The sequence below is a fragment of the Harpia harpyja genome, chromosome 9 (genome assembly GCF_026419915.1).
Source record: "Harpia harpyja isolate bHarHar1 chromosome 9, bHarHar1 primary haplotype, whole genome shotgun sequence".
NCBI lineage: Eukaryota > Metazoa > Chordata > Aves > Accipitriformes > Accipitridae > Harpia > Harpia harpyja.
In genome coordinates, this window is record NC_068948.1 from 11,009,632 (window position 1) to 11,034,691 (window position 25,060).

A 25,060-nucleotide genomic window follows, 5' to 3' on the forward strand; every position below is an offset into this window, starting at 1 on the left:
TTGCTTATGGAACAACTCTATGCTTCTTGCAAACTTGTTCATTATTTTCAGTTAACAAGTGTTACCTCTATAATACTATTTTATTTGGAAAATACCATGAAGTGTAAATGTAATTGGTGTTCTCAACAAACCAATGTCCTCTTTCTTCTGAAATTATCCTTCTCATCATAGCTGAAGTGCATTGTATTGTCAGGTCAGGAGGTCAGTACTCATAGCCTGCCTTGTTTCTTGAATGGGTATAAAGAGGCGCATACAGTAATGTCTGATACTTTTCACCAGCAGAGAACAGGGGGGCATGTGTAGAGCAGTCTGGCCCTCACGCAGTGTTTCTATTTTTTATTAAATGCGCTAGTGCTATCTCATATCTTTGCTGGATGATGGTTTGCAGTATTGTAATCAGGACTTTCTTTTTGTCACGTCAAGATAAATTTTAGCTCTGTAGAGTCACAAGTTTGTTTTTATATTTCCAAGTGTCTGAAACAAGAAGCTATAAAACCTAAGACCTCCTTAAAAGTACTAAATGGGTGCACCGCTAACTGAGCTGGCCAACTAAATTATGTATTGATGCAAATGTAGTGGCTGCTCTTAAGCTAACTGATTGTGTTTGAATATACAGTGATTATGTCCTCTGATTGGAAGGAAATATGACTAAGGCCATGTGCAGTCTTCTAAGTATGAGCCAATACACTGCTTTGGCCAGAAGTGTTATTATCTGAAATATGTAAGAAAAGTGGAAAATGAAACTATATAAGAAATAAGATACATAAATGGTGTATTAATCATAAGCACTTGGACGTGCGTTGTCTGTCTAACCTAGCACGTTCACAAAGTGCCTGTTGTGACTGGAATTTTACAGGGTCTGTCCCAAGTTATATTTGTGCAGCACAGTGAATAGCTGCACTTGCAATGAATAAGAAGAATGTAAAAAATGTTAAATAGTGTTTTATTGCAGTTTTAGAACGAGAAATTGCCTGTAAGCCTGCAGAGTAGTGTTAGTCAAAAATATTTTAAATAGCTGTGCCTAGCAAAGGTAGCTATTCAAATAAAATGTTTTCTGTCTACCAGAAGATGGTGCCCTAAAACTCATTCAATAATTTCAATTTTTAAAAGCTGTGATCAACTGCAAATGAGTATTTTTTGAAAAACATGTCAGAGCAAGGTGATTTGCAAACAAATCACCCAAGTCCAAATACATATTAATATCCAAACTTCATATTCCAAAAAGCTTGCTTATATTTAAAGTTATCACAACACAAATTATCATACAGGACCCAAACAAGCAAAACAAAGCAATATAAAACACAATACAGCTACCACTTCAAAGAAAATAAAAACTTCAATCCCCCCTCCCAAAATAAAAACATTCCTCAGCATAATTTTTGTTGTTGTTCACAAGTTTTTTGGTGTTTTGTTTTGGTTTTTTATACAGACTTAGATCAGAGAAAAAGAATAATCATTACATTCCTCATAAAGAAATCAATCAATTTTAAAACTGGAAATCAGAACAGTAAATCCCTGAGTAACAATAAGTCTTACTCACCTTGTGGATTTCAAGATATAATTTCATTGTTTTCTTAATGTTGGAGACGAGGGAAATTGCAAAAAATCAGGTAGCATACAATTCAATAAGCAAATCTATGAAGCAGCTTCAAATTGTTAAATTTATGAAGCAAGACAAAGAACTCCCTCCTGCATTGTGTCAGTAAAACCACATCTGATAATAACACACACTGCAACACAAGTCTGAGATTTTTGCCATTGTCTTCAATAGTTTCACCAGTGAATTCTTACATTTACAGATCCTCTGCTTTGTTGGTAATAAATTGTTTGCAACTCGGGGAGACAAAATCCCCAGCAGACCATCAGGTCTCTGTACCTGTTGGCTTGGGCAGCATTTCCTTGAAGGCACTAGTAATTAGAAGAAACACGAGTGCACTGCCTGTGAGACCCTTGCCAGCTGATATTCGCAGATCAATAACTCCACCTGGCTTTTTTTCTCCCTTTAAGTCTTAGACAAAGGAGTTTATTTAACAGAACCAGCTGGCTTTCCTTAATATCTGATTTACTGATATAACTTAAAATCAGGTGTAAGGATTACCACACCAAATGAAGAGATGAAGTTCAGCTTTTATAATACTTTGTGATAGCTCTTGCGCTCTCAGTTGCGGAAGCATGAGTCTTTTTGCAGTATGTAGTTTTTACTGCTGGTTGTTAAAATTAAGCAGATATATTTAAAATAAAGTGCGGAGAAAACCACATCAGGATTGTCAAGCTGTAATTGCCCAGTACTTTGGATTTTCTTGTATATAACAGTAAGGAGAATGATGGGGGTACTTATTACAGCAACAGCAGCTTCAACTCTCTACTTCTTGTTTGCACAGCCCAGTACATATGGTCCTCTATGAGAAATGCAGCAGTGCTTGAGTGTGCTGTGTACCACTGCAAACATATTTATGTCACCCATGTGGGCTACATCTGTGGCTACAGTGTGGATAAATGTTATGTTCATTATGTGTATGACAGAAGTACAATTTACTGGTGAAGAGCAGGTCTGTAGTATTGCCCCTGCGGCAGGGCTGAGATGGGAACACAGTGCAGGAATACTCTGGCCCAGGGCTGCAGCAGACTCAGCTGGGCCTGGCTTTGAGGATTTACTTATTGAGCATAAGCTTTCAACAGTAAAAGTAAGTGATTTTTATCATTTGATCCACATTGCTTACTAAAAAGGAATGTTTCCTTAGATTTCCCAGATTCTCTTGGTCCCCAGTACGTTTTTCCAGGGAGTTCATACTCAACAAAGCATGTGCTTTAACAACTTACGTAGCAAGAGGCTTACCGTAGAAACTTGCTACCTGCTGGAAGCAGAGGCAATATAGAACTGTGCTGCCTCAAAAGGTGGAACAAGGGCAGATTTGTGGCTCAGAAGGACAGAGCTACAGAAGGACAACAAGCTCCTGCTGTAGCTTATACTTCGGACTTCACACAGCATCAGCTCTGCAGTTCCTACTGTAAAGACAGCTACTCAAAATGCTTCCTTGCATGAGCACACAGGCAGGGCCTCCCAATATGTCCTGTTAGATCAATAGTAAAGTTATCTAATGTTGTAAAGTTGGGGTTTTTTTAAGAAAAAATAGAGTAAATTAATTTTTCTTTTCATATGCTCTGATGGACCAATTTCCCAGGTTGTCCATGAGCCTCTCCTAGTTTCTCAGGAAGACAACCTTACAAAAATTGGCAGTAAATAGTTCAAAGTCAGTAACAGGATGGAACATCCTAGTACAGGCCCCAGGAACGATTGAAGAAGGAGCTCTGCACCAGTACACTTGAAGGCAGTGGCCCGTGAGATGCCCGCTGCCCCAAACCAACTTTGTGCAGGAGTCCCAGGTGGGGTAGATGAGGGCTCATGTTAATAGTGATTTCCAGGTGCTCTGTGGAAGGAACCTCTCTGTTCTTGGTGGGTACGTGTCCATGCTACATGGCTAACAGCACAGTTTGTGTCTTTGCTGACAGCTTTACCAGAAAGTCCAAGGCTTGAACAGGACGGGGCCTTGAACTGCTGCTTTGATCCTGCTCAGTGCCGTGGCACATTTGCTGGGAAGCTTTTGCTGCTGAGGACCCACACTATTTAGATGGAGCAGCAATGGAGTGCACCAGGACGCACAACTGCAAGAGGCGCTTTCGACCACACACCTGCAGACTAGAGGTGAAATGTAGTAAGCACAATAGTAAGCTGCAGAAGCACATGGTAACAGCTTGTCTAGATTGGCAAAAAGTGTAAAGATAGATGTGAATGCATATTAGAAAAGAGCACTTGACTCCCAAGATTGGTTGTATTTGCACACATATGTTCACATTGACAGTGGACCACCTCTCCCATGTCTAATAGATTGGCTTTTCAGGTCTTGCTCTGCACATTTACATGGCTTGTTGGATTTTTTTTTTTCACTTGCCACTCCTGCACACACAAAAAACAGATTGCCAATCAATTGCCCTCCACAGCTGGGGACATTTTTGAGAACACAGTTGCTTTTAATGTTTAATTAGGTATGATAACAGGATAAAATGTTCTTGGCAGGGCAGAGTGTGTACAGCTCAAACTTGCAACATATTTCTCTTCCCAGAGGGAGCTCAGCACCTAGCAGTGTAGGGACACCGCTCAGGTACCTATTGTTAGGGCTTCGTCAGCAGTTCTGCCATCAACACAAATGATTGTCAGCTAGTTGGAGCTTAGCTGCAAAAACAAATTAACTGTAGGCTACCATTTAGTATCGGAGGTCTCAGTTCAGTAGCTGTTTCGGGGGTGTTGTTTTCTGACAGCCTTTTTCGTGCGTACACAGACGTAAATAGCAAGCAGTGCTGGGTGTTGTTACCGCATCAACAGATGAAGCTCTTGCAAAGTTACACAGACAGTAGCATGCTTTTTTAAACTCGTGTGAATTCATAGATTGCTTTAGGCCACAATATGTTTATCATATGTCTTAGTACTGCCTTTTTCTTTAAAAAAAAAAAAAAGACTGAATAACTGCAAATAATTATCAGCTGCCATGCTAAAGCACGGGTCCTTTCAGTGGAGCCACCTGGCCAGTCCTGGGGATTTTGCACAGGTGTGAGCCATTTGCAGCAGCAGGGCCGATCCCGTAACCCCCGGCCCCCACCGACATATCGGTTATTTCACTTGGCGCTCCCCGGCCGCAGCCCCGGCGGGAGGGCGGGCGAGAGCTGCCCCCTTCCCGCGGCGGGATGAGGCCGCGGGTCCCGGCGGAAAGTTCCAGTCAGGGGCGAGGGCGCCGCAGCCCCCCGGAAGGCGGGAACGGCGGGCGGTTGTTCAACGCCTCCATCCATCCCTCCCTCCCTGACAGACCCCTCCGTGTACGGCTTCCCTCGGGGCGCGCCGCCGAGCCCCCGCGCAGGGACCCTCCTCAGCCGCCGGCTTCCCGCCCGGCGGCGGCCCGGGGCGCGGTGACAGCCTCGCCGCCTCCCGGTCCGCGGCGAGCAGCGGCACCGCCCGCCAGCCCCGGGCAGGGCTCGGTGAGCGCCGGCCGAGAAGGAGAGCGGGCGGAGGGGAGCTGCCGACCCCGCCGCCGAGCAGCGCCGCGGCCGCCCTCTCCCTGACTGACTCGGTGAAAATCATTGTTTGGCTCCGGCATTAACTACATTCCAGCGGGACGCAGCGCCCAGTCTCCTTCCTCGCATTCCTGCCCCACACAAAGGAGTCCCTGCCTCGCCGCGCCCCGCGCCCCGCTCGCCGCGCCGCAAAGCCCCTCCGGGCCGGCCCGCCGCCTTCGCCCCCCGCCCGGGGGTGCGGGCCGGGCCGCGGCCCCGCCGCGGGGCGGCCGGCCGGGGGCGGCGGGGGCAGGGAGCCGCCGAGCGCAAATTCCTCCGCGCAGCGCGCCATTGACTGGACCGAGCAACTTATTTAAGGCTGGAAAGTGACACAGGGGTTCCTCGTCTCCGCTCGCCGCGCTTCGCCGGGCAGCCCGGCCGTACCGAGCCGAGCGCCGCGGCGCGGGGATGCCGCCGAGGTGACTGCCGCTTCGCCTGGTCGCCGCCTGAGCCGCCCTCCGGAGAAGGAGCCGCGTCCCGCCGCTGCCCCGCCAGGACCGCGGGAAGGGGCTTTCTTTTGGGGTGTTTTTTGGTTTGGTTTTTTTGTTTGTTTGTTTTCGTGGGGTTTTTTGTTTTGGTGGTTTTTTTTTTTTTCCTCCCCCCTTTTCTTTCTCTGCTCTGGGCTGTGCTTTTGCAGAGAGTTCGCTGTCCCTCCCCCGCCCCGCGCCGCCGGGCTCCGGCCGAGCATGGAGAAGTACGGGGAGGACATGGCACTGAAGGCTACCAAGTTCATGGAGGACCTGTCCCTCTACGAGCCCTGCCCGGAGGGTCCGTACGGCCGGGGCGGCCGCCGGGACCTGGCGCTGCACCCCGACCTGGAGGAGACCAAGCGGGTCATCGCCGCCCACATGACGGCGGAGCAGCGGGGCCGGAAGATGAACGGCACCGCCGCGCCGCCGCCTGCCGAAGCCTTCCCCGCCGCCGCCCCCTGCGGCAAAGCCTATCCGCCCGCGGCGCCGACCGCCCCGCTCCGCGCCGCCAACGGCCGCGCCGCCGAGCCGCCGCCTCCGGCCGCGGGGCCGCCGTGCTGCGAGGAGGGGCTGTGCACCCGCTCCGAGGTGGCGCTGCCCTGCTACAGCGGCTTCGCCGACAAGGGCAAGCGCTACTCGGCCGAGGGCTACCGCTACGCCGCGGGCAGCGCCTACGAGGGCGGCTACGTGGCCAAGGGCGGCGGGCGGGCGCCCGGCGGCCCGGACGGCAAGTACGGCGCCGCCAGCCCGCGGGCCAGCCTGGCCGCCTCCTCGCCGGGCCCCGTCGCCGAGCACGGCAAGTTCTCCAGCCCGCGCTCCAGCCTGGGCGGCGCGGCCGCGCTGCCCTACGAGAAGTTCTCCAGCCCCCGCTCCAGCCTGGTGGTGCCCGGCCAGGAGAAGTACGGCAGCCCCCGCGCCAGCCTGGTGCAGTACGACGGCGCCGCCCTCAGCCCCCGCTCCAGCTACGCCAGCACGGCCAGCGACACCAGCAAGCACTCCAGCCCCCGCGCCAGCCTCACCAGCTACGACGGCGGCGGCAGCAAGCCCAGCAGCAACCGCACCAGCGGCATCAGCATGGGCTACGACCAGCGCCACGCCAGCCCCCGCTCCAGCACCGCCAGCCAGTACTCCTGCACCACCAGCCCCCGCTCCAGCTACTCGGACTCCAGGTACGGCCCGCCGGGCAGCGCCGAGCCGGAGGGGGCGGGCGGCGCCGGGCTCGCCCTGGCCAGCCCCCGCTCCAGCCTCTGCGGCCCCGAGGGCCGCGGCGCGGCGGGCGCCGCCGTGGTCAGCCCCCGCTCCAGCATCTCCAGCCAGAGCTCGCGGAGCTCCCGCGGCTCCATGAGCGCCTACCCCGAGCTGCAGCTGCCCTCGCCCCGCTCCTCCCTTCTGGGGCCCGGCCTGCAGGAGGACGGCGCCGTGCCCGAGCTGGGGGACGTCTACCACAAGATCCATGCCCAGTCCCCGCCGCGGCACGACCAGCAGCAGCAGCACCCGGCCGCCGCCCCCGAGGCGGCGCCCCCCTACGCCTACAGCCCGACCAAAGGCTCTGCTTCGGCCCCCAAATTCAAGCTCCCCTACCAGGTGACGCCGTGCCGGGAGAGCGGCCCCAGCCAGGCGGAGAGGCGGCTGGAGGCGCTGACGCTGGAGCTGGAGAAGGAGCTGGAGATGCACATGAAGAAGGAGTACTTCGGTGAGTGAGCCGCCGGGGTGGGCTGCGGCCGGCCGCGGGGCCTGCCCGCAGCCGGGTGGGTTTGGCTGTGGGGAAGGCGAGCATGTGATGCCCGGGGCTGCTCTGGAGCAGATACCTGCTGAAGGCCCGTATCGCCACAAATGCTCTCTGTCTAACTGGTGTCAGAAGCGCTGGGACCGTAGCTCGTTCCTGGTGTTTGATCTCTCTCCTGTCTACTCTTTACGCGGTTTGCCAGGGTGTGCGGTGCTTCCCCGTCCATGTGCAGATGGGAGACTTGTCCGAGGTGTTACTGAAGCTGTTCGTGCTGTCGGGGCTTACAGTGACTCTCGTTTGCCTCCCTTCCTCTTGGGCTGCTGAAGCTTCACCAATAACCTCCAGCATCCCTGAGGCTGTGGCATTTGCAGCCGTGCTCTCAGGCCTTCTGTGATAACTTTTATACATGACGAGTGTGGCTGGTGAAGCAATTTTTAGTGCCTTGTTCAAGAAAATCTTTGTGCTAGTTCAGAGTGCCTGTGGGAGCCCGGCATTGTTTCTGCCCTGCGAGGCCTCGCAGTGTCTGCTCAGCGCGCAAGGCTGGTGGGGGTCGGTGTCATCCCTGGGGCCGGAGGGGGGTTTGGGGGAGAAGAGAGCCCTCTGTCCTTGCTGAAGCTAAATCAGCCTATTGGTCATCTCCTGAATTTTTGTTGCTTCTTTATAGAGCAAAAGTAACTTCTTGAAATGAGTGAACGCATTCTGTAGTCACACTAGCTAGGATTAAGCTCCCCTGTCTGTCTTTGTGCTGGGTGGAAAAGGCAAAAATGCCTTTGAAAGATGATCCTGGAGCGTGCAAATACTGCCCTGTTTCTCCTGGCTTGGGACTGCAGATGAGCCGGGCGACTGCTGGACCTCTTCTCGGGCAGCCCTCGGAGCTGTTTGTCCCCTGCTTGAACAAGGGCTGAGGGTTCTCGCATAAGGGCATAAGAGCTCCTGGCAGAGGAGGGAGAAGGAGGCCTAGGAAGATGAGTAGCTGTGGATGAGCCAGCCCCCATCCGTGGTGTTTGAGGGGACAGTTGTCTCTGTGCCTTTGTGTGCTGCCTGGGCGTGGGGGAGAGGCTCCCTGGCGGTGCGCGATTTCTGACTGACACAGCGTTGCTGAGGACAGAGACATGCATTACCTTGGTTGCTGATTTAAACATGAGGATTCAAATTGGTTTTGGCATAGCATTAGTGCGCTGTGCGTGGAAGGGAGGAGTTGCAGGGCTCCTTGCAAGCATCTGCGAGATGCTTGTAGTGAGACAGACCTGGGCTGATAGCAGAGGTAGCTAAGTAAGCCGTACCCTCTCCTACTAGGAAAAACTTTCTGTGAACTGCATGCAGTGGCATGGTTTCTACAAGCTCTTGTGCCCAGACAAAGGAAGCTGAACGCAGTGTTTACTGCCTCCATCTGTCCCCTGTGGGGCTGATAAGAAAGCTGATGGTTATCCACTGCATCTTTTCTGGGGTCTGGCACCTGGTGTGGTGGTACTCGCCAGCTGAGTGACTCCAGCTGAGGACAATAAGGGTTCACTTCTGAGTATGTGCTGAAGCTGGATGGGAGGGCTTGTTAACACACTAACTGCAGGAAATGTTACCTTCAAAACTTCCGTGGTATATAGTGAGAGACTGAGAAATAAGAGGTATTCAGACTAAGAAACAAGTTATAGCTGTGCTGAGCCTCTGAGAGGGGTTTCCAGTGGCCAGGGAAGCTGTGTGTGCGATCTGGGACTCTAGGAGCAGACCTGGGGAATCTGTGTTGTGGGTGGGTTTTTCTTGTAAATAAAGAATTTGCCTGTTGCAAGTGTCACTACTTGCAGGTATATTCTGTAGCGATGTGTTGCAGCATGCCCTAAACCTTGGCAGATGCCTCCTATGTAGGATCAGCAGTAAGCTTGTGCCTTTATGCCTAGAGAGTGTATGTACCAGCTGCTCTGTAGGTATTTGTTGAAGCAGCACAAAGACGTGCTGCTGTGACTTGCGCCCTGGAAGCAAACGAAACCCAGAAAAATGAGGTGCTTGAAAAGAGAGAGTTGATTTCTGTTGAGTTGTTGAGATTCTGATAAATCCTGGTGGGCTTGATCCTGCATTTCTGGTTCAGGTCATCCATGGAGGCAAATGCTGAGCTTCAGTGGAGTGAGCGCATGAGGTGTTGGCAGGAATGACCACAGGCTGATGGGTCAGAGACAAGGAGAGCAAGAGCAGAATGGGGGGGGAGAATGCTATTTAGTTTGACTTACCTGAGAGGGTCTTGAGCAGTGTTGATAAAAGGGAGCAAGGAGGAATGCATTGATCTGCGTAGCAGCTTGTGTATATATGCTACAGCTGAAGTCTTTGCTTATACGTTTGGTCCCTTACTGCTGGTGTCTGGCACACTCCAAAGGCAGTCTTGGGGTGTTCTGTGATGCCCATGAAGAACAGAAGTGTTGAGCCAATAGTCTAACAAGGTAGAAGGAACAGAGGAGATGATTTAATGCTCTTTAATTAGATGAGATCAGTTGTCTAGTGAGTAAATGCTTATATGAGGACACTGGTAATTTTACTGTGTTCTGTTCTTGTCCCCCACTGCCTGCCCCCTCCCGCCCCCCCCCCCCCCCAAAAAAAAAAAGAAAAAAAAGAGCAGTATGTTACTTTGAAACTGAGGTCAAGTGACTAACCAGTCCTGTTCAGAGGAGGAACAACTCTACCCTGCCTTCATTCTGTTTGTGGGTCAGTTTGAGTCTTCCTCTAACCGCACTCGTGCTGGCAGTCCCTGGCTGCTCTCCCACACCTCACTGCTCTGCTTCAGGAGGAACCTGTAGTCTGGGGCAGATAAATACATAATGGAGGACGTGTGCAGGGTCTGAGTGTTGGAGGCTCTGGGGGAGCCAAGCAGTGGGCAAGCTGGCAGGTCTAGGGTTCTGACAGCCATCTCTGCCCATGCTGGTATGAATGGCGCTGAGCAGCACTGTGCTGGGGGCTTTGCTTTACTGCCTCACCTTCTCCCCTTCTCCATCCTCCCCTTTCTTCTGGCAGGCTTCAGTGCCTCTGTAGAGAGAATGAAAACGCCCTTCCGCAGTTGGTTTAATCTGACTGAAGATGACAGTGCCACAAAAGGAGCGCTTTGCATCTGCCCTACCCCCAGTTGCACAGCTGAGAGGTAGCACCCTGCCACTTCAAGTGCTCCCACCAGCACGTTGCAGCCACATGTGCTTGCTGATCTTACAGAAGACAAAGTCTGCAGAGAAGGAAGAGGAGAGGGAGGGTTGTTTAGGGCTGGATTGGTGACCTGCTCCAGTTCATCCCTGTCGATGAGGTGGCTGGAGCTGACCCAAGGGAGAGGGTGCAGACAGAGGGCTCTGGGAGGCTGAGACTGTTCCTTTGGCAGCAGCCTGCAGTTGGATTGGGTAAAGCTGTGAGACTTCATTCCCTTGTAGCTGCTTCGTATGCAACCCCTGCCCAAACTGCTTCATCCTCAACCCTCTGAGACCCCCGTCTGTCCCTTGTCAAGGTGCTGACAGTTTAGTGAATGTGCTTGGTTTAGTGGCAGATGCTGAGAAAAGAGGTAATAAAAAAGTACTTCCACTCACTTTCATAACTGTTCTCAGCTGAGGATTCATATGTGATGAGGTGAATTGTCAAAGTTGTTTCAGGGATGTTTTAAATTGAACATGCATCCTGAGGTGTCAGCAGGACATTTGTGGGTGTTGGAAATTCATCAGCTGAGGTGCTGTCTTAAATTCTATTTACTTTGCAGAATTCTTCAGTCTGATGTCTAGGTGTTGAAAAAGACAGTTTAAGGAAGAAACTGGGTTTTGGCATGCCCATCCAAGTCAAGCAGTCCTTGTGGGACTGACTATAAACCTATGGCTTGTCATCTACCAGGCAGGGAAATGTCATCCTGTTGAACAGTCATATTGATTTCACTGTTGTTTTTGAACAAGATCTCTCTGTATGTCCTGTGGCTCTGCTGGTGTGTTGTCAGAAATGGAAGGAGAGTCGGTGGAGGGGCACAGGCAGCAATTCCATGCTCTTGGCAGCCCCGCTGTGCTGCAGTCGTCACCCAACAAGGGCTGTCTGCCCATCTTGGTCAGGATGGTGGGATTCAGTGCAAGAAGTGACTTAATTGTCTCACCATCTTGAACAAAGAGGAGGTGGAAAAGGCACTATGAGACTACTGAGGTGGGGGGAGTGCGGATCATTTCCTGCCTGTGCAAGGTCTAGAGAGAGACAAGCAAGTCTGCAGTCTTTCTAGCGTCCTTCAACACCCCTGTACACTGCCCTTTGTGAAGGTGCTTTTCCCCATCTCTACACATTGACTGTCTTCCCTGCCCCTTGCTGCCACCTCACCCCATATCTCTCGCATCTGATATGCAGAATACAGCAAGTTCATACCACATGCGCTACTCCTCAGTGAGAAACAAGCGGTCCTGTCACAGAGACCTGTCACCTTTCTTGTCTTCCACAGACACCTTTGTTTGACCCTTCTCCACCCTGAGGGAAACAGCCCCTTTCCCGGTCCTCTGTAGGAGGTTTACCAAGTGAAGCAGGGGTTGCTTGATGTCTCAGAATGAGACACAAAGTCTGGATTCTGTTAATAACTGTAGTCATCTGTCTAGCAAAAGTCCATTCTTACCCTGGCAAGCAGGCTTAACTTTTGAGAGCTCCTGGATCTTTCCAGGAAGCCACGCAGTAGCACCAGCACATGTTTTTTGGAGCACCACCACGAAACGCTGCTGATAGCATCCTGTTGAAAAGCCTTTGGCCTAGTAGGTAGGTGAAGGGAAGAAATAGATCCCTACACCCATCCAGGCCCTTTCTGCCTTTTATGTACATAGTCATCCATACAAATCTGTTTCTTTGCATCAAGAAATCCTGCTGGCATGGTAGGATTGGCTTTTGGGCTACAGTGTGCTTGTGCATTCAGAGTTGTATGTTTGTGTTTCTTTTGTGTGTGCAGGTTGATGTGATAGAAGGGTGTCTATACAAGTGAGATCAAAATTAAGACAGATAACAGTGGTAAGTCCCTAGAAGCTGTTTTGCTTAAAGATGAAATTTGAAAATCTGAATGAAATTTAGGTGAGCTTGCAGTTGGTGACCAGAACACTTGAGATATTTGCTAAAGTGTTGTTTTCTGTCTTAGGATTTCCTGAAGCTTTCTTTGTGAAATACTAGATCTTTCCTATTTCTGTCAAAATAGAGGCAACGGTTGATACATCATACTGTTTTTGGAAATAAGAAAAGATTTATTGTCTGGGAATTACTTTGTATTTCACTTTATTTGGGCCTAGAAATCCATTCAGCTTTGATAAGCAGCTGAGATCCTTCAGCTTTTGCAGTTGAGGCTGTCCTGTGAAAAATTGTCTTTTCCACCAAATTTGAGCCTTTAATAGGCAAACATCTAAATAGAAATAAACTGCATGGTGTGGTCTCCTGAAGTGTTCAAACAGGTCATGTACTTTGAGTTTGGTTTTGCTAATCTCCCAATTACAGCTGGAAAATACATTGCTGAAACTAATTTGAGAGTGGTCACGCTTTTCTAGCTGAAATGCAAGAAAGCCCTCAAAAATGGGGTCAGACAAGGGAGGTGTGTGTTCACTGGGGAAGGTGGAAGAGCAGCGGCAGTGGGAGATGCTGGGGTATGTGTGAATTAGCAAGCATCCTGGTGGCTCACAGCTAGCAGGAGCCTGCCCTCCTGTCACTGATCCTACACTGAGACAACAGGCAGTGCAGACTGCATGAAGGGGAGAGTGAATGGTGCTGCTGGGTGTGTGAGAGTAAAGGAGAGGGGAAGAGAGTGAATGATGGGCTGAATGAGTCAAGAAAATAATGGTAAATAGCAATAGGGAAAAGCTGGAGGGTTGTCCAAAGGGAGGAAGGGAGTAGGAAGGTGGGGGGAGAGAATGTAGAAAGAATTCAAGACAATGAAGAGGATGCAAAAAATAAGTGTGATAACACAAGTCAACAAAGCTGGAAAAAAAAAAAAGTCTGGTTTTGTCTGTGGTATGAAATGCCCTATGAAGGATGTGGGAGTGGTCCTAGATGACTTCTTGCAGTCCCTGCTAGTCATGCACACGCTTGTGAGTCTCCCTGAAGTTGGGAAGTGATAAACCATGTCATATGTAATAACAGGAGGGGAGACATGTGGAATATAAGTGCGTTTATATTTTATTAAGTACTAGATGCATGTAACATTGTACAATTAACATGAAATGGAAATTTGGGGACTATAACTTGCACAGAAGCATGTGTTATGAATGGGGACAACTGCTTTCTTACCTTCAGTTGCAGGAGACGACTGTGAATAGGGGTATTATTTGATGGCAAATGTTCTTTGCTTGTTTTTGTTGTTTGTGCTTTTGCTCTTGGGTCCTCTCTGCATTGTTATAAAAGCACTGTGTGCAGAGGGGGATGGTGACTTCCAAAGAACTGCCACATGTTTTATTAGGGCTACTGCAGGTGAAGTTTTCGATACAGGGGTTTGGGTGTATAATATGAGAGTTGACATAGGCATATGCACTGCTGTGATGTAGTAACTCCTGGTTTAATTGTAACCCTTTCCTGCTGCCTTGTGGTTTGGGAAGTGTACCTGTGTGCGTACCCCTGTGAATGTCTTACCTGGTTGCTTTTGAGCCACAGGGTAATGCAGCAGTGTGCCAAGGGGGAGGGAAGGGACAAGCCGCCCAGCTCTACGGGTCTGAAGTAAAGGGGATTGTTTACATTTGAAATGAGTGCAGAGAAGGAAGTTTCTCTTTGCCTGTTTCAAAGAGTCCATATCCTTGTAGAAAGGATACTGGTTTGCAAGGGCTGAGTGGAGCCCGTGTTGCAGAATGGTTTGGAGCATGCTGTGCCCCTGATGATTGCTGAGCCATGGGGCCGCTGCGTGAAACACTGAACAATTCATTAGATCTTGTTTTTTAGGGCTCTGTCACAAGTTCCAAGCCAGGTCTGTATTGCATTCCTCAAGCAAAAGGTTCTCAAAATTCCCAGAAGTCGCATCAGGCTTTTAAACACACCCTTCCCCCTGTGCGCACCCCCCAAAAAACGCCAATCGGGTATGCTCTCTTAGGGGGTCAGGGAGAAATCCTAGCAAGATTCAAAGTAAAAAATTGTTCCTCTAGCGGAGTTTAACTTGCATTGGCAGCTGTTTACCTAGCCTCTGTGCTTGATCCTCCACAAAGATTTATGTGTGCGAATGTCCCAGTTTGATGTTAAATCATGCACTGGAAATTCATGCACAGTGGCATGTGAATTGGGAGTAAATCGTTTAATGGATTCTGTGGCCGCTGTTTTTTGCAGAGTAGAAACGTGACCCTGTTGTGAAGGAACAGGTAACTGTCAAAGTAGCTGTAGTTACATGATTCAAGTTGATGCTTCTTAGTGGAAAATTTCCCTGAAGTTGTATCATTTTTACATTCAAAATGTGTAAATGATGCAACTTAGTGTGTTGCTGCTGATGGCTTGGTGGCAGCAGCAAAGGTGCCAGTCTAGGCTGACATCCTTAATATCCATGGTTAACAAATTAGGTTGTAAATGTCTGTTACAGCCATGTGGATATTGGGTATTTAGAAAGCCTTCTCAAAGCAAGAGAATTTGCCAAATACTAAAATGATTATTAAAAAAAATAAAAATCTGGCAGAGTAGTTTTCAGATGTTTAAAAGAGTTGTTCATCAACAGAAAGAAAATAAAACAGCAGCAGTAAGCCAAACAGTTTTACTAAAACCAGAACATTTTTGCAGAAATTTAGTAAGATCTGGGCTTGGCCTCCTACCTACATCATATATCCCAAAAGCTATCACAGGACAGTGCTTTATAGCACGTTGGCAGAGGGTTTTCCTCAGCAGTGCCTGGAGCCGCAGGGCATTGGAGGGGTGTCTCCTTTGTGCGGGACCCAGCTCGGGCACTGGCAGAGGATGTGATCCTGTGGTGCTGTCTGGTGACAGCTGCCTGCCAGCCAGGTGCTTGGGCAGCTGTCCACGTTGGGATCCTGTGGGGACCCTGCTCCCCAGCCCCACTGGTGGGAGAGGAGGTGCAGCCACTCCTATGGTATCTCAAAAGTGCTTTGTGTCGCAGCCTGCCAAAGTGGAGTGGTTCTGCTGTCGGCACCAGTTGCATCCAAAATAATTTCTTACTCTGTGGCTGGAGAAACTAGGTGTCTCTTAGAGTATAATGTGGTATTTGATTTTTATGCCTATCCTGGATGTTGTGGTTTAACCCCAGCCAGCAACTAAGCATCACACAGCTGCTTGCTTACTCCCCTCTCCTCGCCCACCAGTGGGATGAGTGAGGGAATCAAAAGAGTAAAAGTGAGAAAATTCATGGGTCGAGATAAAGACAGTTTAATAGGTAAAGCAAAAGCTGCGCACGCAAGCAAAGCAAAACAAGGAATTCATTCTCTACTTCCCATCACCAGGCGGGTGTTCAGCCATCTCCAGGTTACTTGGGAAGACAAACGCCATCACTCCCAGCGTCCCCCCCTTCCTTCTTCTTCCCCCAGCTTTCTATGCTGAGCGTGACGTCCTATGGTCTGGGATATCCCCTGGGTCAGTCGGGGTCAGCTGTCCTGGCTGTGTCCCCTCCCAACTCCTTGTGCCCCCCCAGCCTCCTCGCTGGTGGGGTGGGCTGAGAAGCAGAAAAGGCCTTGACTCTGGGTGAGCACTGCTCAGCAGTAACGAAAACGTCCCTGAATTACCAACACTGTGTTCAGCACAAATCCAAAACATAGCCCCATACCAGCTACTATGAAGAAAACTAACTCTGTCCCTGCCAAAACCAGCACACTGGACAAAGTGCCTCCTCTCTGACAGGGCTGGAAATGTATGATATAAAGCAAAACTGAAGCAGTGAAAAGGAAGAAATGCAGGAATGTGCATGGTGTCTGTAAGTTTTATTACAAGCTTTAAAAAGGCTTGTTTTGGAGGCCTGCTTTCAACTGCCTGAAAGGTTCAAGTCCTGACAGGACGGAGGTACCTGGGGCTGTGATGTGGCATTGCTTGGAGATGCTCCAGGGGCGTGACAGCTCCTGAGGCTGGCAGCAGGATTCCTGTTGGCTTGTTTGGGACCAGGACCAACCTTCAGCTCTTAACAAAATTAGCAGATGTGCTAACGATCGACCAATAAATGACAATGTTTGGCTGGATTTTTATGCAATTTTTCACTGTGTCTGTGTGGATGCTGTCTCTGGAAGTGGATTTTGTCCCTTTTTTCTGTACTGGAGCAGATATTTCTCTTGTGTGGTATGCGTTATCTCTTTCTGTTAACCTCGCTGTGTTGTTTTTAACTCCCTATCGGCATAGCCTTGTAACTATGCTGTGAGACAGAGGAGCACAAGAGAATGTCCAAGCAAGTCATATATCTCTTCCAGCTGGAGTATTTCACATTATCTGAAACTTCATTCCTTGTTTTTTGGAGCAGTTCTACTAAATCTCTAATGTCACACTTATGTGTTCCAGCAAACTTTTAAGAAAAGGCCTATGACTCATTAAGGAAAAAAACCCAGCACCCCAGAGCACAAACACTCATTTAATGCTCAGCTGAGAACTCCTGTGCATATAAAACATGTAAGAGCTTACACAAGGGGACTCAGCTGGGGGTAAGGATTTATTGCTAGTGACACCTATTTCCAAATCTGAGATGCTGGAAAAGTTCCTTTTGGCAGGTTTTGCACGAAAACCTGTAGGCAGTTGGGTTTAAACCTCTGTGTTCCTGTGTTGCTGGGGTTGTGGTGGTGCACGTGTGCTGACAAGTGCAGCTCAGCCATTGTCTCACCCAGCACGGCTGCAAGCCCTGACCCTCCCTGCTGCTGAGAGAAGGGGGCAACAGCGGCAGCTACTGCGTGACGTGGAAGAAGGGGTATATTGGGCTGATTTGGTTGGTGCTGCCTGTCAGGGTTGGGCTGGCATGGGGTCTGCTGATGGGTGCCGCACGCTGCCTGCGCACGGCAAGCATGCTTAGAGTTTCCCCCATGACGAGTTTTTGGGAGCTAAGGTACCTAACAGAGAATTGAGTTCCTCCAAGTGCCAGGGATGAGAAGTCAGATGACTTTGAAGAGGGATGTGATCAGGTTGGAATAACACCACAAATATTTAAGGCTAGATTTGGGGGAGATGGTTAATTCTGAAGTCTGTAATTGCAGGCAGCAGCACTGAAATGCCTCTAGCTTGCTGTGAGAGTTAACGTGTGTATTTGTGAATATTGGGAGGAGTGCAGGGAAGGCAGCGTGCAAATGTTAAAGAATATTAATACCACATATTGTCATGAAATAGCCAGGGAGTGGATCAAATGGACAATGAAGAGGCATTTAATAGGTTACAAAAGGTCGTGTATGGCTATATACCATTGCTTTTTTAAGAATTTTGCTGAATAAGGCTCACTTCAGAATATGTTTATAGTTTTTGTGAAAAGTAGATAGCTATTGTGGAAGAACTGCTGGGGGACTCAGATGTTTTCCTGGCCATCCAAACATTTAATTGGTGAACTGTTTCACTTGTGACACCACAGAACTTCTGGAAAGTGAAAACAAGATATTTTTTTCCCTTTTAATGTGGCCACTTGAAAAAATTAGAAAATTTCAAAGTTAAAATAAACAGAAATGAAAAGCCATTCCCAAATGCAGTTTGACAGTTGTGCATATTTAGATGCTCCAGCTCACTTGGACCATCTTTGCTGTGGTCCGTGGAGACCCTGTGGCCTCTCCCAGGCGTGGGAAATACCCTTTTGTTCTGGCGGTCATTGCATAAACCTTTCTCCTGTGCTGCAAGCTTGTCCTCAAGCATATGCAGTGTAGGGAACTGGAATCCCATGAGTAAAGCTCCTGGGCTGGAAGTTGGGTGGTTCTGCTGCACTTTCTCCATCTCCTTCAATGTTATGTCTGTGCTGGCAGTCCCAGCCTGTGGTGTTTCGGGGAGCATTGGGTAAGGCCAGTCCTGAACATGGGTCCCTGGTTGGGTCAGTGTGGTGTGTTGTTGAACTTGAACCACAGGGCCAGGCAACTGTTTGTGGATGTCCCAAATTTAAAAGCGAGTAATTTGAGGTTCATTTTTGTGCATGGGCTTTGCATGTGCAAAATTGCAGCATGCATGCAGGGCGTAGTTGATTGGAAACCTTTGTTAGAAAGGGATTTCTAACAAGGTGGGGAGAAGTATGATTATGATTGTTTTTTACTGTCATAAATCAAGTGCTGACCTGACTGAATTGAGACAGCTGAGGTCTCTGCTGCTGTGGCTTGATTCTGTTTTCCTGGCCTTGCAAATATGACATTGCCTTCAGTAGTGTTAGAGTAGGATCTTGGGTTTGTGTTCTTTGTTCCTGGTGTGAAATTCCTACAAATTCCATTTGTTTGGGCCAGATGTCGAATGACTGGAAAGTAATCACTGGGGGAATGGTTCTGAGCAAGGGATAGTGAATAGACTTTGCTACTTATCTATGGTTTCCTCCACGCACAAGTGTGTGAACCTGGCCATGTGCTGCTGTCTCCTGCCCTGCCTGTTCTTGTCATTGACATGAAATGCAGCAGGATTAGACCCATGGTCTCTGTGGAGTGTCTCACCTATCACTCTTCCTTCCACCTCCCCATAACTAAGTTCGTTCAAAGACAATGTTGATTTTGGGGTTTCTTTAAAAAAAAAAAAAAAAAGAAAAGAAAAAAGGTAGACGCAGCAAAGGACATTGGAGTCCAACATCAGCTGAGACAAAACAACTGTTTATACCAGGCAGTGGAAAGAGCTGTAATTGGTAAAGTTTTGGAGATCTCAATGTTTTTTCTGTGTTGTGGCAGTTGCTGTTCTGTTAACGTTGAGCATCCCAATTCTCAGGTGTAGATGGGGAAACAGGTAATTCCTCGGGCGACAAGGCAGAAGTTTTGATGAATGGCTAATAACTGTTGCAGCTCTTTTTTTGCCAAGCAGTTATGTGAAAATTCTGTGCAATTGGTGGGTTGCCCATTTTTAATCAAAACCGTGTTTCCCAGATCTAAACACTCAATAGAAAACAGAGCTGCACAACAATCAAGTGTGTTAGAGTCCAGATTTTGAGCTGGTTTGAGAAATAAGCATGTAATTTTCTGAAGTGTAGGTCAGTAGCTGGTCGTCTTAGAAAGTGTGTTGTCTCGTTGTACCTGTTCCCGGCTAGAGCAGGGCTGAGCCTCTGCGGTGCAGCCCTGTAAAGTAGCAGTGGTTCACAGCAAGCAATGCACTTGCTCTGGTGGAAAACCCCTGTGGCTCAGGTGCAGACTTTAGTGACTTAACTTGGAAAAACACCTCAAGACATGTCAAAATAAAATTCATACAAGGTATTAACTAATTCAATTTTTAATTAGAAAATGGAACACTTACCTGATAAATCCAGACCTCCCTCATTCATGACAGTCCTGTTTAGGTCACGGGGGCATGTTTGACTTGTTTCTGACAGCTTGGAGCCATCTCTAGTTTTTTATTACACCACAGAGATCAGGGAATACGTAAATTCACATCTGTGTTTTACCCTTGCTGTGTTCCTCTGCCTGGCCTGCCCAGCCGACTCTGTACCTCCCAGGACGTATCCACCATGGAGCTGTCGGGTATATGGTTGCTTTGTGCTTTGGCTGTAAAAGCAATGTGTGATTTGCCTGGGAACTTAGTATCTTGACAGATAGACACCAATTTCCTGCAAATTATGATGTAAATAACAAAGAGCAGGTGGAGTTAATGGTGTGAAAGAGGGCTATAATGCTCTGTTAAGTCGTGCTGACCTCTTTCAGCTTGTACAAAGCTAGTACATTGGCACTGAGTTCCCAAGTCGCTCCACTTGTTTGCATGAGATTGGTTTAGGGAAGATGCATGTGAATCCTAGGGAAGCTCCCTGTTGGGGAAACTGGGATCCCACCATCTCGGGGTACTGAATTCTCAGTGTGAAGAGATTAGATCCAGAGACTGAACCTGACTTTTCCGTGCATGTGATTTTGGCATGGTGGGGTATAGGTTGTGTCCAGAAGTGGAGTTCTGCATCCCCTGCTCTTCCTTTCCTTGTCTTCTGCCCAGAACAGAAGTCACTTAAAGGTACCAAGACCTAAACCTGGAGAAGATGTACAGAGCAGAGGAACTGGTATGGACATAGGTGATGCATGTGACACCCGTTGCTTCTGATCTGCAGGTGGTTATAGAGAGCACCCTGACACTGTGTGTGCTCTGAATAAAGTGCTGGGGGCTCTAGGTACTGTTGCCACTTTTTTCCTTTGCTTGCCTTTTTTGCAGCAAAGTAATAGGTCCTGCTTATTGATACTTGTATGTTTTTTCCTGAAATTTTGGCAGCCATCAGGTGTTGTCTCAGATGCTGCTTTACAAACAATAGAAAAAAGCGTGCTGGTTTGCTTGGCCTGGAAGGAGAATCTCCCAGTCTTATTTCTGTATGTTAGTTTTGAGGGAGGCATTCCTGTGCAAAGTTGGTAAGAGCGGCTGTGCCGGGAGGTGTTGCCCAGTCTTGGAGAGTGGTGCAGGGCTTCCTGGCAGCTGCACAAGCAACACCTGCAAAGCAGGTCACTGCCCAATTCAGAGAGAGGAAAAAAAATCAAATCCACAGCAGGTTTGGGCTTGGAGCTTTGAACTCAGCACAGGGCAGGCACAAGGCAAGGTTTGCCCCTTGCTGTAGTTTCTGGCAGAGCGGAGGTGTGGCAATTCACTTGCCAAGTCCCATGTTGCCCTAGAGCTTCAGAGAGCCCTTGTGTTTTGAGGTGGAAGGACTCAGGAGTGCCAGACCACGCTCTTTTAAAAAGCAAACCCAAAAAACCTTCCTGACCTATTAGGAAAAGAGGAGAAGAGAACAGGTAGCTTGGGTTAGGCCGAAACAGTCTTGCATGCTGCGTAAGAGCAAACCGATGTTACTCTTTTGGGAAAAGGCTTTCTTAGCCCCTGTTCCACACCTGGGAGGAATTCAGGCTGTTTAAGAACCAGCCCAGAAAGAGGTGATCCCCAGAGGCTGATTTGCATTTATTCACAAAGAAAATACTTTGAAGATGCTCCAAGTGCAGACTTGCAAATTGGCTTCCTGGTGTGCCAAGTGTGTGAAGCTCTGCCTTTCCCTGCTGCCACCTCTGCTCCCCACCTTGCAGGGGCTTTGCCTGGCTTCCCTGGGGGGGGCGGGGAGTGACAGTGGGCAGGAGTGGGAGCACCTCAGACCCATCTGGCTGCAGCGGTGGCCTGGTTCTGGCTGGGCACCCCATCTCACTTGTGTCTATCTAATTTATTTCTGTAGCTCATGAAAGAAGGAAAAAAAAAAAAACACAAAACACCCTAGCTCTCGAGCTTAAGGCCAAATCTTGGACTCCTTTGTGGGGAGAACTTCCTTTGAAATTACTGGGTGTTTTGCTTGGTTAAAGACTGACAGAATTGGGAAATCTGGTGTTAGATTATTGCAAGGTCAGAGAAAAGGGTGCATTGCAAGGTCCGGGGGGAGTACTTTCTTTCATTTTTCTGACAACGTACCTCATTAATAATGAGTATTGGCTTAGAGCTTTTTCATTTACAGTTAGGTTGGTCTGCACAGCGTGCCAGCGTGGGGAATTTCTAACCCCGCTCCGCAGGTGGGATGACAAAGTGAGGGGCTGACGAAGACCACTGCGCCTGGGTCAGAACAGAGCAGGGGACTTGTGGACCTGACTGCCCCGTCCACCAGCAGTGCTGTATGTTGTGCCTGGGGACTTTCAGCATGGAGCTGAATCCCACCCATGGGATCCGGAGGTCAGCAGCAGCAGCACTAGTGGGGTGAGGGTAGGCTCTGGGCTGCTGCCAAGAGCACATGACCATGCACAAACACTAGCTGGACCTGAAGCCACAGATGTCAGGGTAACAAGTGATAGAAGAATTTTTCCCTTTTCCCTGTTTACATCTAAGCGTCTCTTCCTCCAGCTCTCCTGGCCTGTGTGGTTGGGTGAGGATGATGCGCACCAGCTCATCCCAATAGTTAGGGTTCCTCTCTTATCTCTTCTGATCTTTTGGGTGGGGGTTGTCCCTGCCTTAACTCCTGTCTCCTCTGAACCTGCAAATACAAGGCCTGTGCGGGCTTGTACAAAGACCATGGCTTCTGCAAGGAGGTTGCTGCTCTGGTCCCTGGTGTGATACTTAAAAGCAGAGAGGAAGAGGCATGCAGTGGTGGGGTGGGGGGGAATGGCTCTTCAGAGGGTGAGTCACTCTGGGAGTGCCCACTGTGACTGGGCGTTTCACCAGCATGTGTATTTGGGGAGCTTTTTAATTAATGTTCCTAACCGATGTGTAAAATGCAAGAGAGAACTTTAATGCAAAAAAGGAGAGGGAGGCTGCTGAGACCTCTGGCAAATATGTGGCAGTATTTGCTTAAATTTTTGAGAAATATGTTATTTCACCTTTTATGAAGTTTAGGCCTGTGCATTTGCCTCCTGCCCCGTTTTCCAGGCTTTTGCCATATCAAGGCATTGTTCATTGGTCCAGAACTGTCAGCACCATGGCTGAGCTGAAAGTGGCTGTAAAACCACTTTGTTTATATTTTGAGCTGTTTTCATTTTGAGCACAGAACCAAATTATAGGGGCACTGTGGGGGAATGTTAGGCTGTAAGTTTTATTTTGCTTATATACGTTTTAAATTTGATTAGGACTACGACCAAACTGCAGTGAGATTGATGGGAGCCTTCTGTTCTCAAAGGACAAGAACTACACACCCAGGTGGCAATCGTTTGTAAAACTGTCTCCCTAAACAGTCGATATTGCTGTTTGAAGAAAGATCAGTAGTTGGGAGCCCAGTATGCTACTGGTGCAGGCTCAGTTCTGCACACATCATTTCCTCCTATAACACTACTGTTTGGAAAAAAACTAGTTGCCAGCCAGAAAAAGTATTCAATAAGCCTGCAAACAAATTGCTGTTTGAATTTTTCGGGGGACTATGCAGCTTGCAGTTTCTCACCAATCAGTTCACTTCAGAGAGCAGTGTAAGCGTTGTCTTGGGGTCTAAATTAGAGTAAGACTGACTCCAAGGTCAAGTGTGACCATTTCATAACAAATGAAGTCGCATGTTTGTTTTTATCCTGTAGCTCAGGGCCAGGGCACTAACTTCTAAGCCTGATGGGGAAGAAGGTGAGATAATCTTCTGTTCTGTGCAGGCTAGAGTGTAACCTGAACAGAGAACAGTCCACATGCTTGATCCTAAAGAGGAATAAAATATTTCAAGTTTTCTTCTCAAAGAGCTCCAGGATCAGGTCATAAAGAAATAGTAGGAAGTAGTGCGCTGGGCAATATTGTACAGGGGAAGAAGAGGTTGGAGCCTGAGGGATACCTGGTATTTCAGGTCTGAGCAGAAGGTCCTTCTGCTGTCAACAGATGCTTAGATATTACCTACTTCAGCAGGTAGAGATACCTGCCAGGATTTAAACTTAGTACTGTAGAGGAGCACAGCTTTTTTTCTAGGCAAGATGTAAGTTGCTCGGCTAATTCTTACATGGTATCACACATCTCTACGGCATGTCATTTGGTTCAAGGAAAGATAGGGAAAAGGATATGTGTTCATCCTGTGTTCCCGCGCCAGAGACTTGCATGAGCCATTCTTGTCAGCCTAAGTCATTGGCACCACTGCAAGATAAAAGGTATGGCTCCCATCAGATGAAAACCAATGGGGAATAACCGTTTGTAGTGATCACTTCATTTTTCTTGCTTTGCTTGAAGAGACATCTCTCTTTCTGGCTATGGTGGAAGACAACCAGAGAAGACGTTTTGTGACTGGTACTAGATGGAAACAGAGTCTGTTTTGAGGATAAACAATGATTCCTTCTCTAAAATGGACAAATAGCTCCTCTCCAGAAATGATAAAATCCTTCATCTCTCAAAGACATCAGTGGGAGAAGCAAGGGATGTGTAGGCACCAGCCCAGTACCAACTCTGTACTTCACTCTTAACCTTACAGAGGCAGCACAGTAGAGAGATTCTTCATTGATTTTGTGAAAGCTACCCTTATTTCCATGGATTTAATTACAGAAGAGGCTAGATTCATCTAGAAACAAAGGCTCTAGTAATATAAAAAAAGGCAAAAATAAATAACGTGTGCACACACACTACCCCAACAAATACACTAATTCTTTTAGCTAGTTTTCAAAAGAGAGGTTTTGTGGGTTGTGGGTTTGGTTTTTTTGGTGTGGGTTTTCTTGGGTGGTTTTTTTTTGTTTTTGTTTTGGGGGGTTTTTTTAGGGAACATTTACAAACTTATTTCTTAGTGGGTACAGTGAAAGGAGAGATTCCAAAAGGGCTTTGCTGCAATTAAGGGAACAGTTGCATTAGGTTGTGCTGTAGTGATTTAGCATGTGAGAAGGAAAATCCCAACTGAGTGATTTACACACTGATCCTGAGTGTTTTGATTAAAGGTCAGACTCAGAAATGCTTTTATGCTTATTTGGAAGTCTAAAGAGAATCCACTGGGGAGTTAAATTTCTAAGTAGGAGTTGAATGTGTAAAGATTCACAAGTAGCTCTTTACTTACCCATGTCATTTTGTGAATTTAGTCAGGGAAAGCTTTACTTGAAAACTGAAGTCCAGTCTCTACTAGTACCTACTATAGGGGAGAGCATTCCTATAGGCTGTCCTGACTTTGGATATTGCATATAAAAATTCTGTACCTTACTGACTTAAAGGAGTTATAAAGTAGCTAGGAAGAAGAGAAAAGGGGTCCAGGAAAGCTGGTTGATGTTTTTGAAGGATTCTGTCTCTAAGCTCTGGAATGGTCCATCCTGACATGCTGGAAGTCGACCAAGAGCGGCAGGACGCCTGCATGGATGAGCAATTTGCTCCTAAGAAAGAAATGAAAAGGAAATGT

The 25,060-nt window shown here is 48.2% G+C and overlaps 1 protein-coding gene and 1 long non-coding RNA gene across 2 annotated transcripts in view; one reads left to right on the forward strand and one right to left on the reverse strand.

Moving 5' to 3' along the window:
- Positions 1 to 926: 926 nt before the first annotated feature.
- On the reverse strand, positions 927 to 6,659 carry LOC128145522 (uncharacterized). The gene is made up of 2 exons (XR_008236503.1): positions 6,593 to 6,659; positions 927 to 3,697 (listed from the first exon to the last, which is right to left on the reverse strand). It is a non-coding gene; the product is annotated as an uncharacterized LOC128145522 (long non-coding RNA).
- WTIP (WT1 interacting protein) overlaps positions 5,694 to 25,060 on the forward strand; it is an 87,935-nt gene continuing 68,568 nt past the window's right edge. The window contains exon 1 of the mRNA XM_052795748.1: positions 5,694 to 7,266. Coding sequence (XP_052651708.1) covers positions 5,790 to 7,266 — 1,477 coding nt within the window. The 5' untranslated portion in view covers positions 5,694 to 5,789. The remainder of the gene's footprint in view (positions 7,267 to 25,060) is intronic.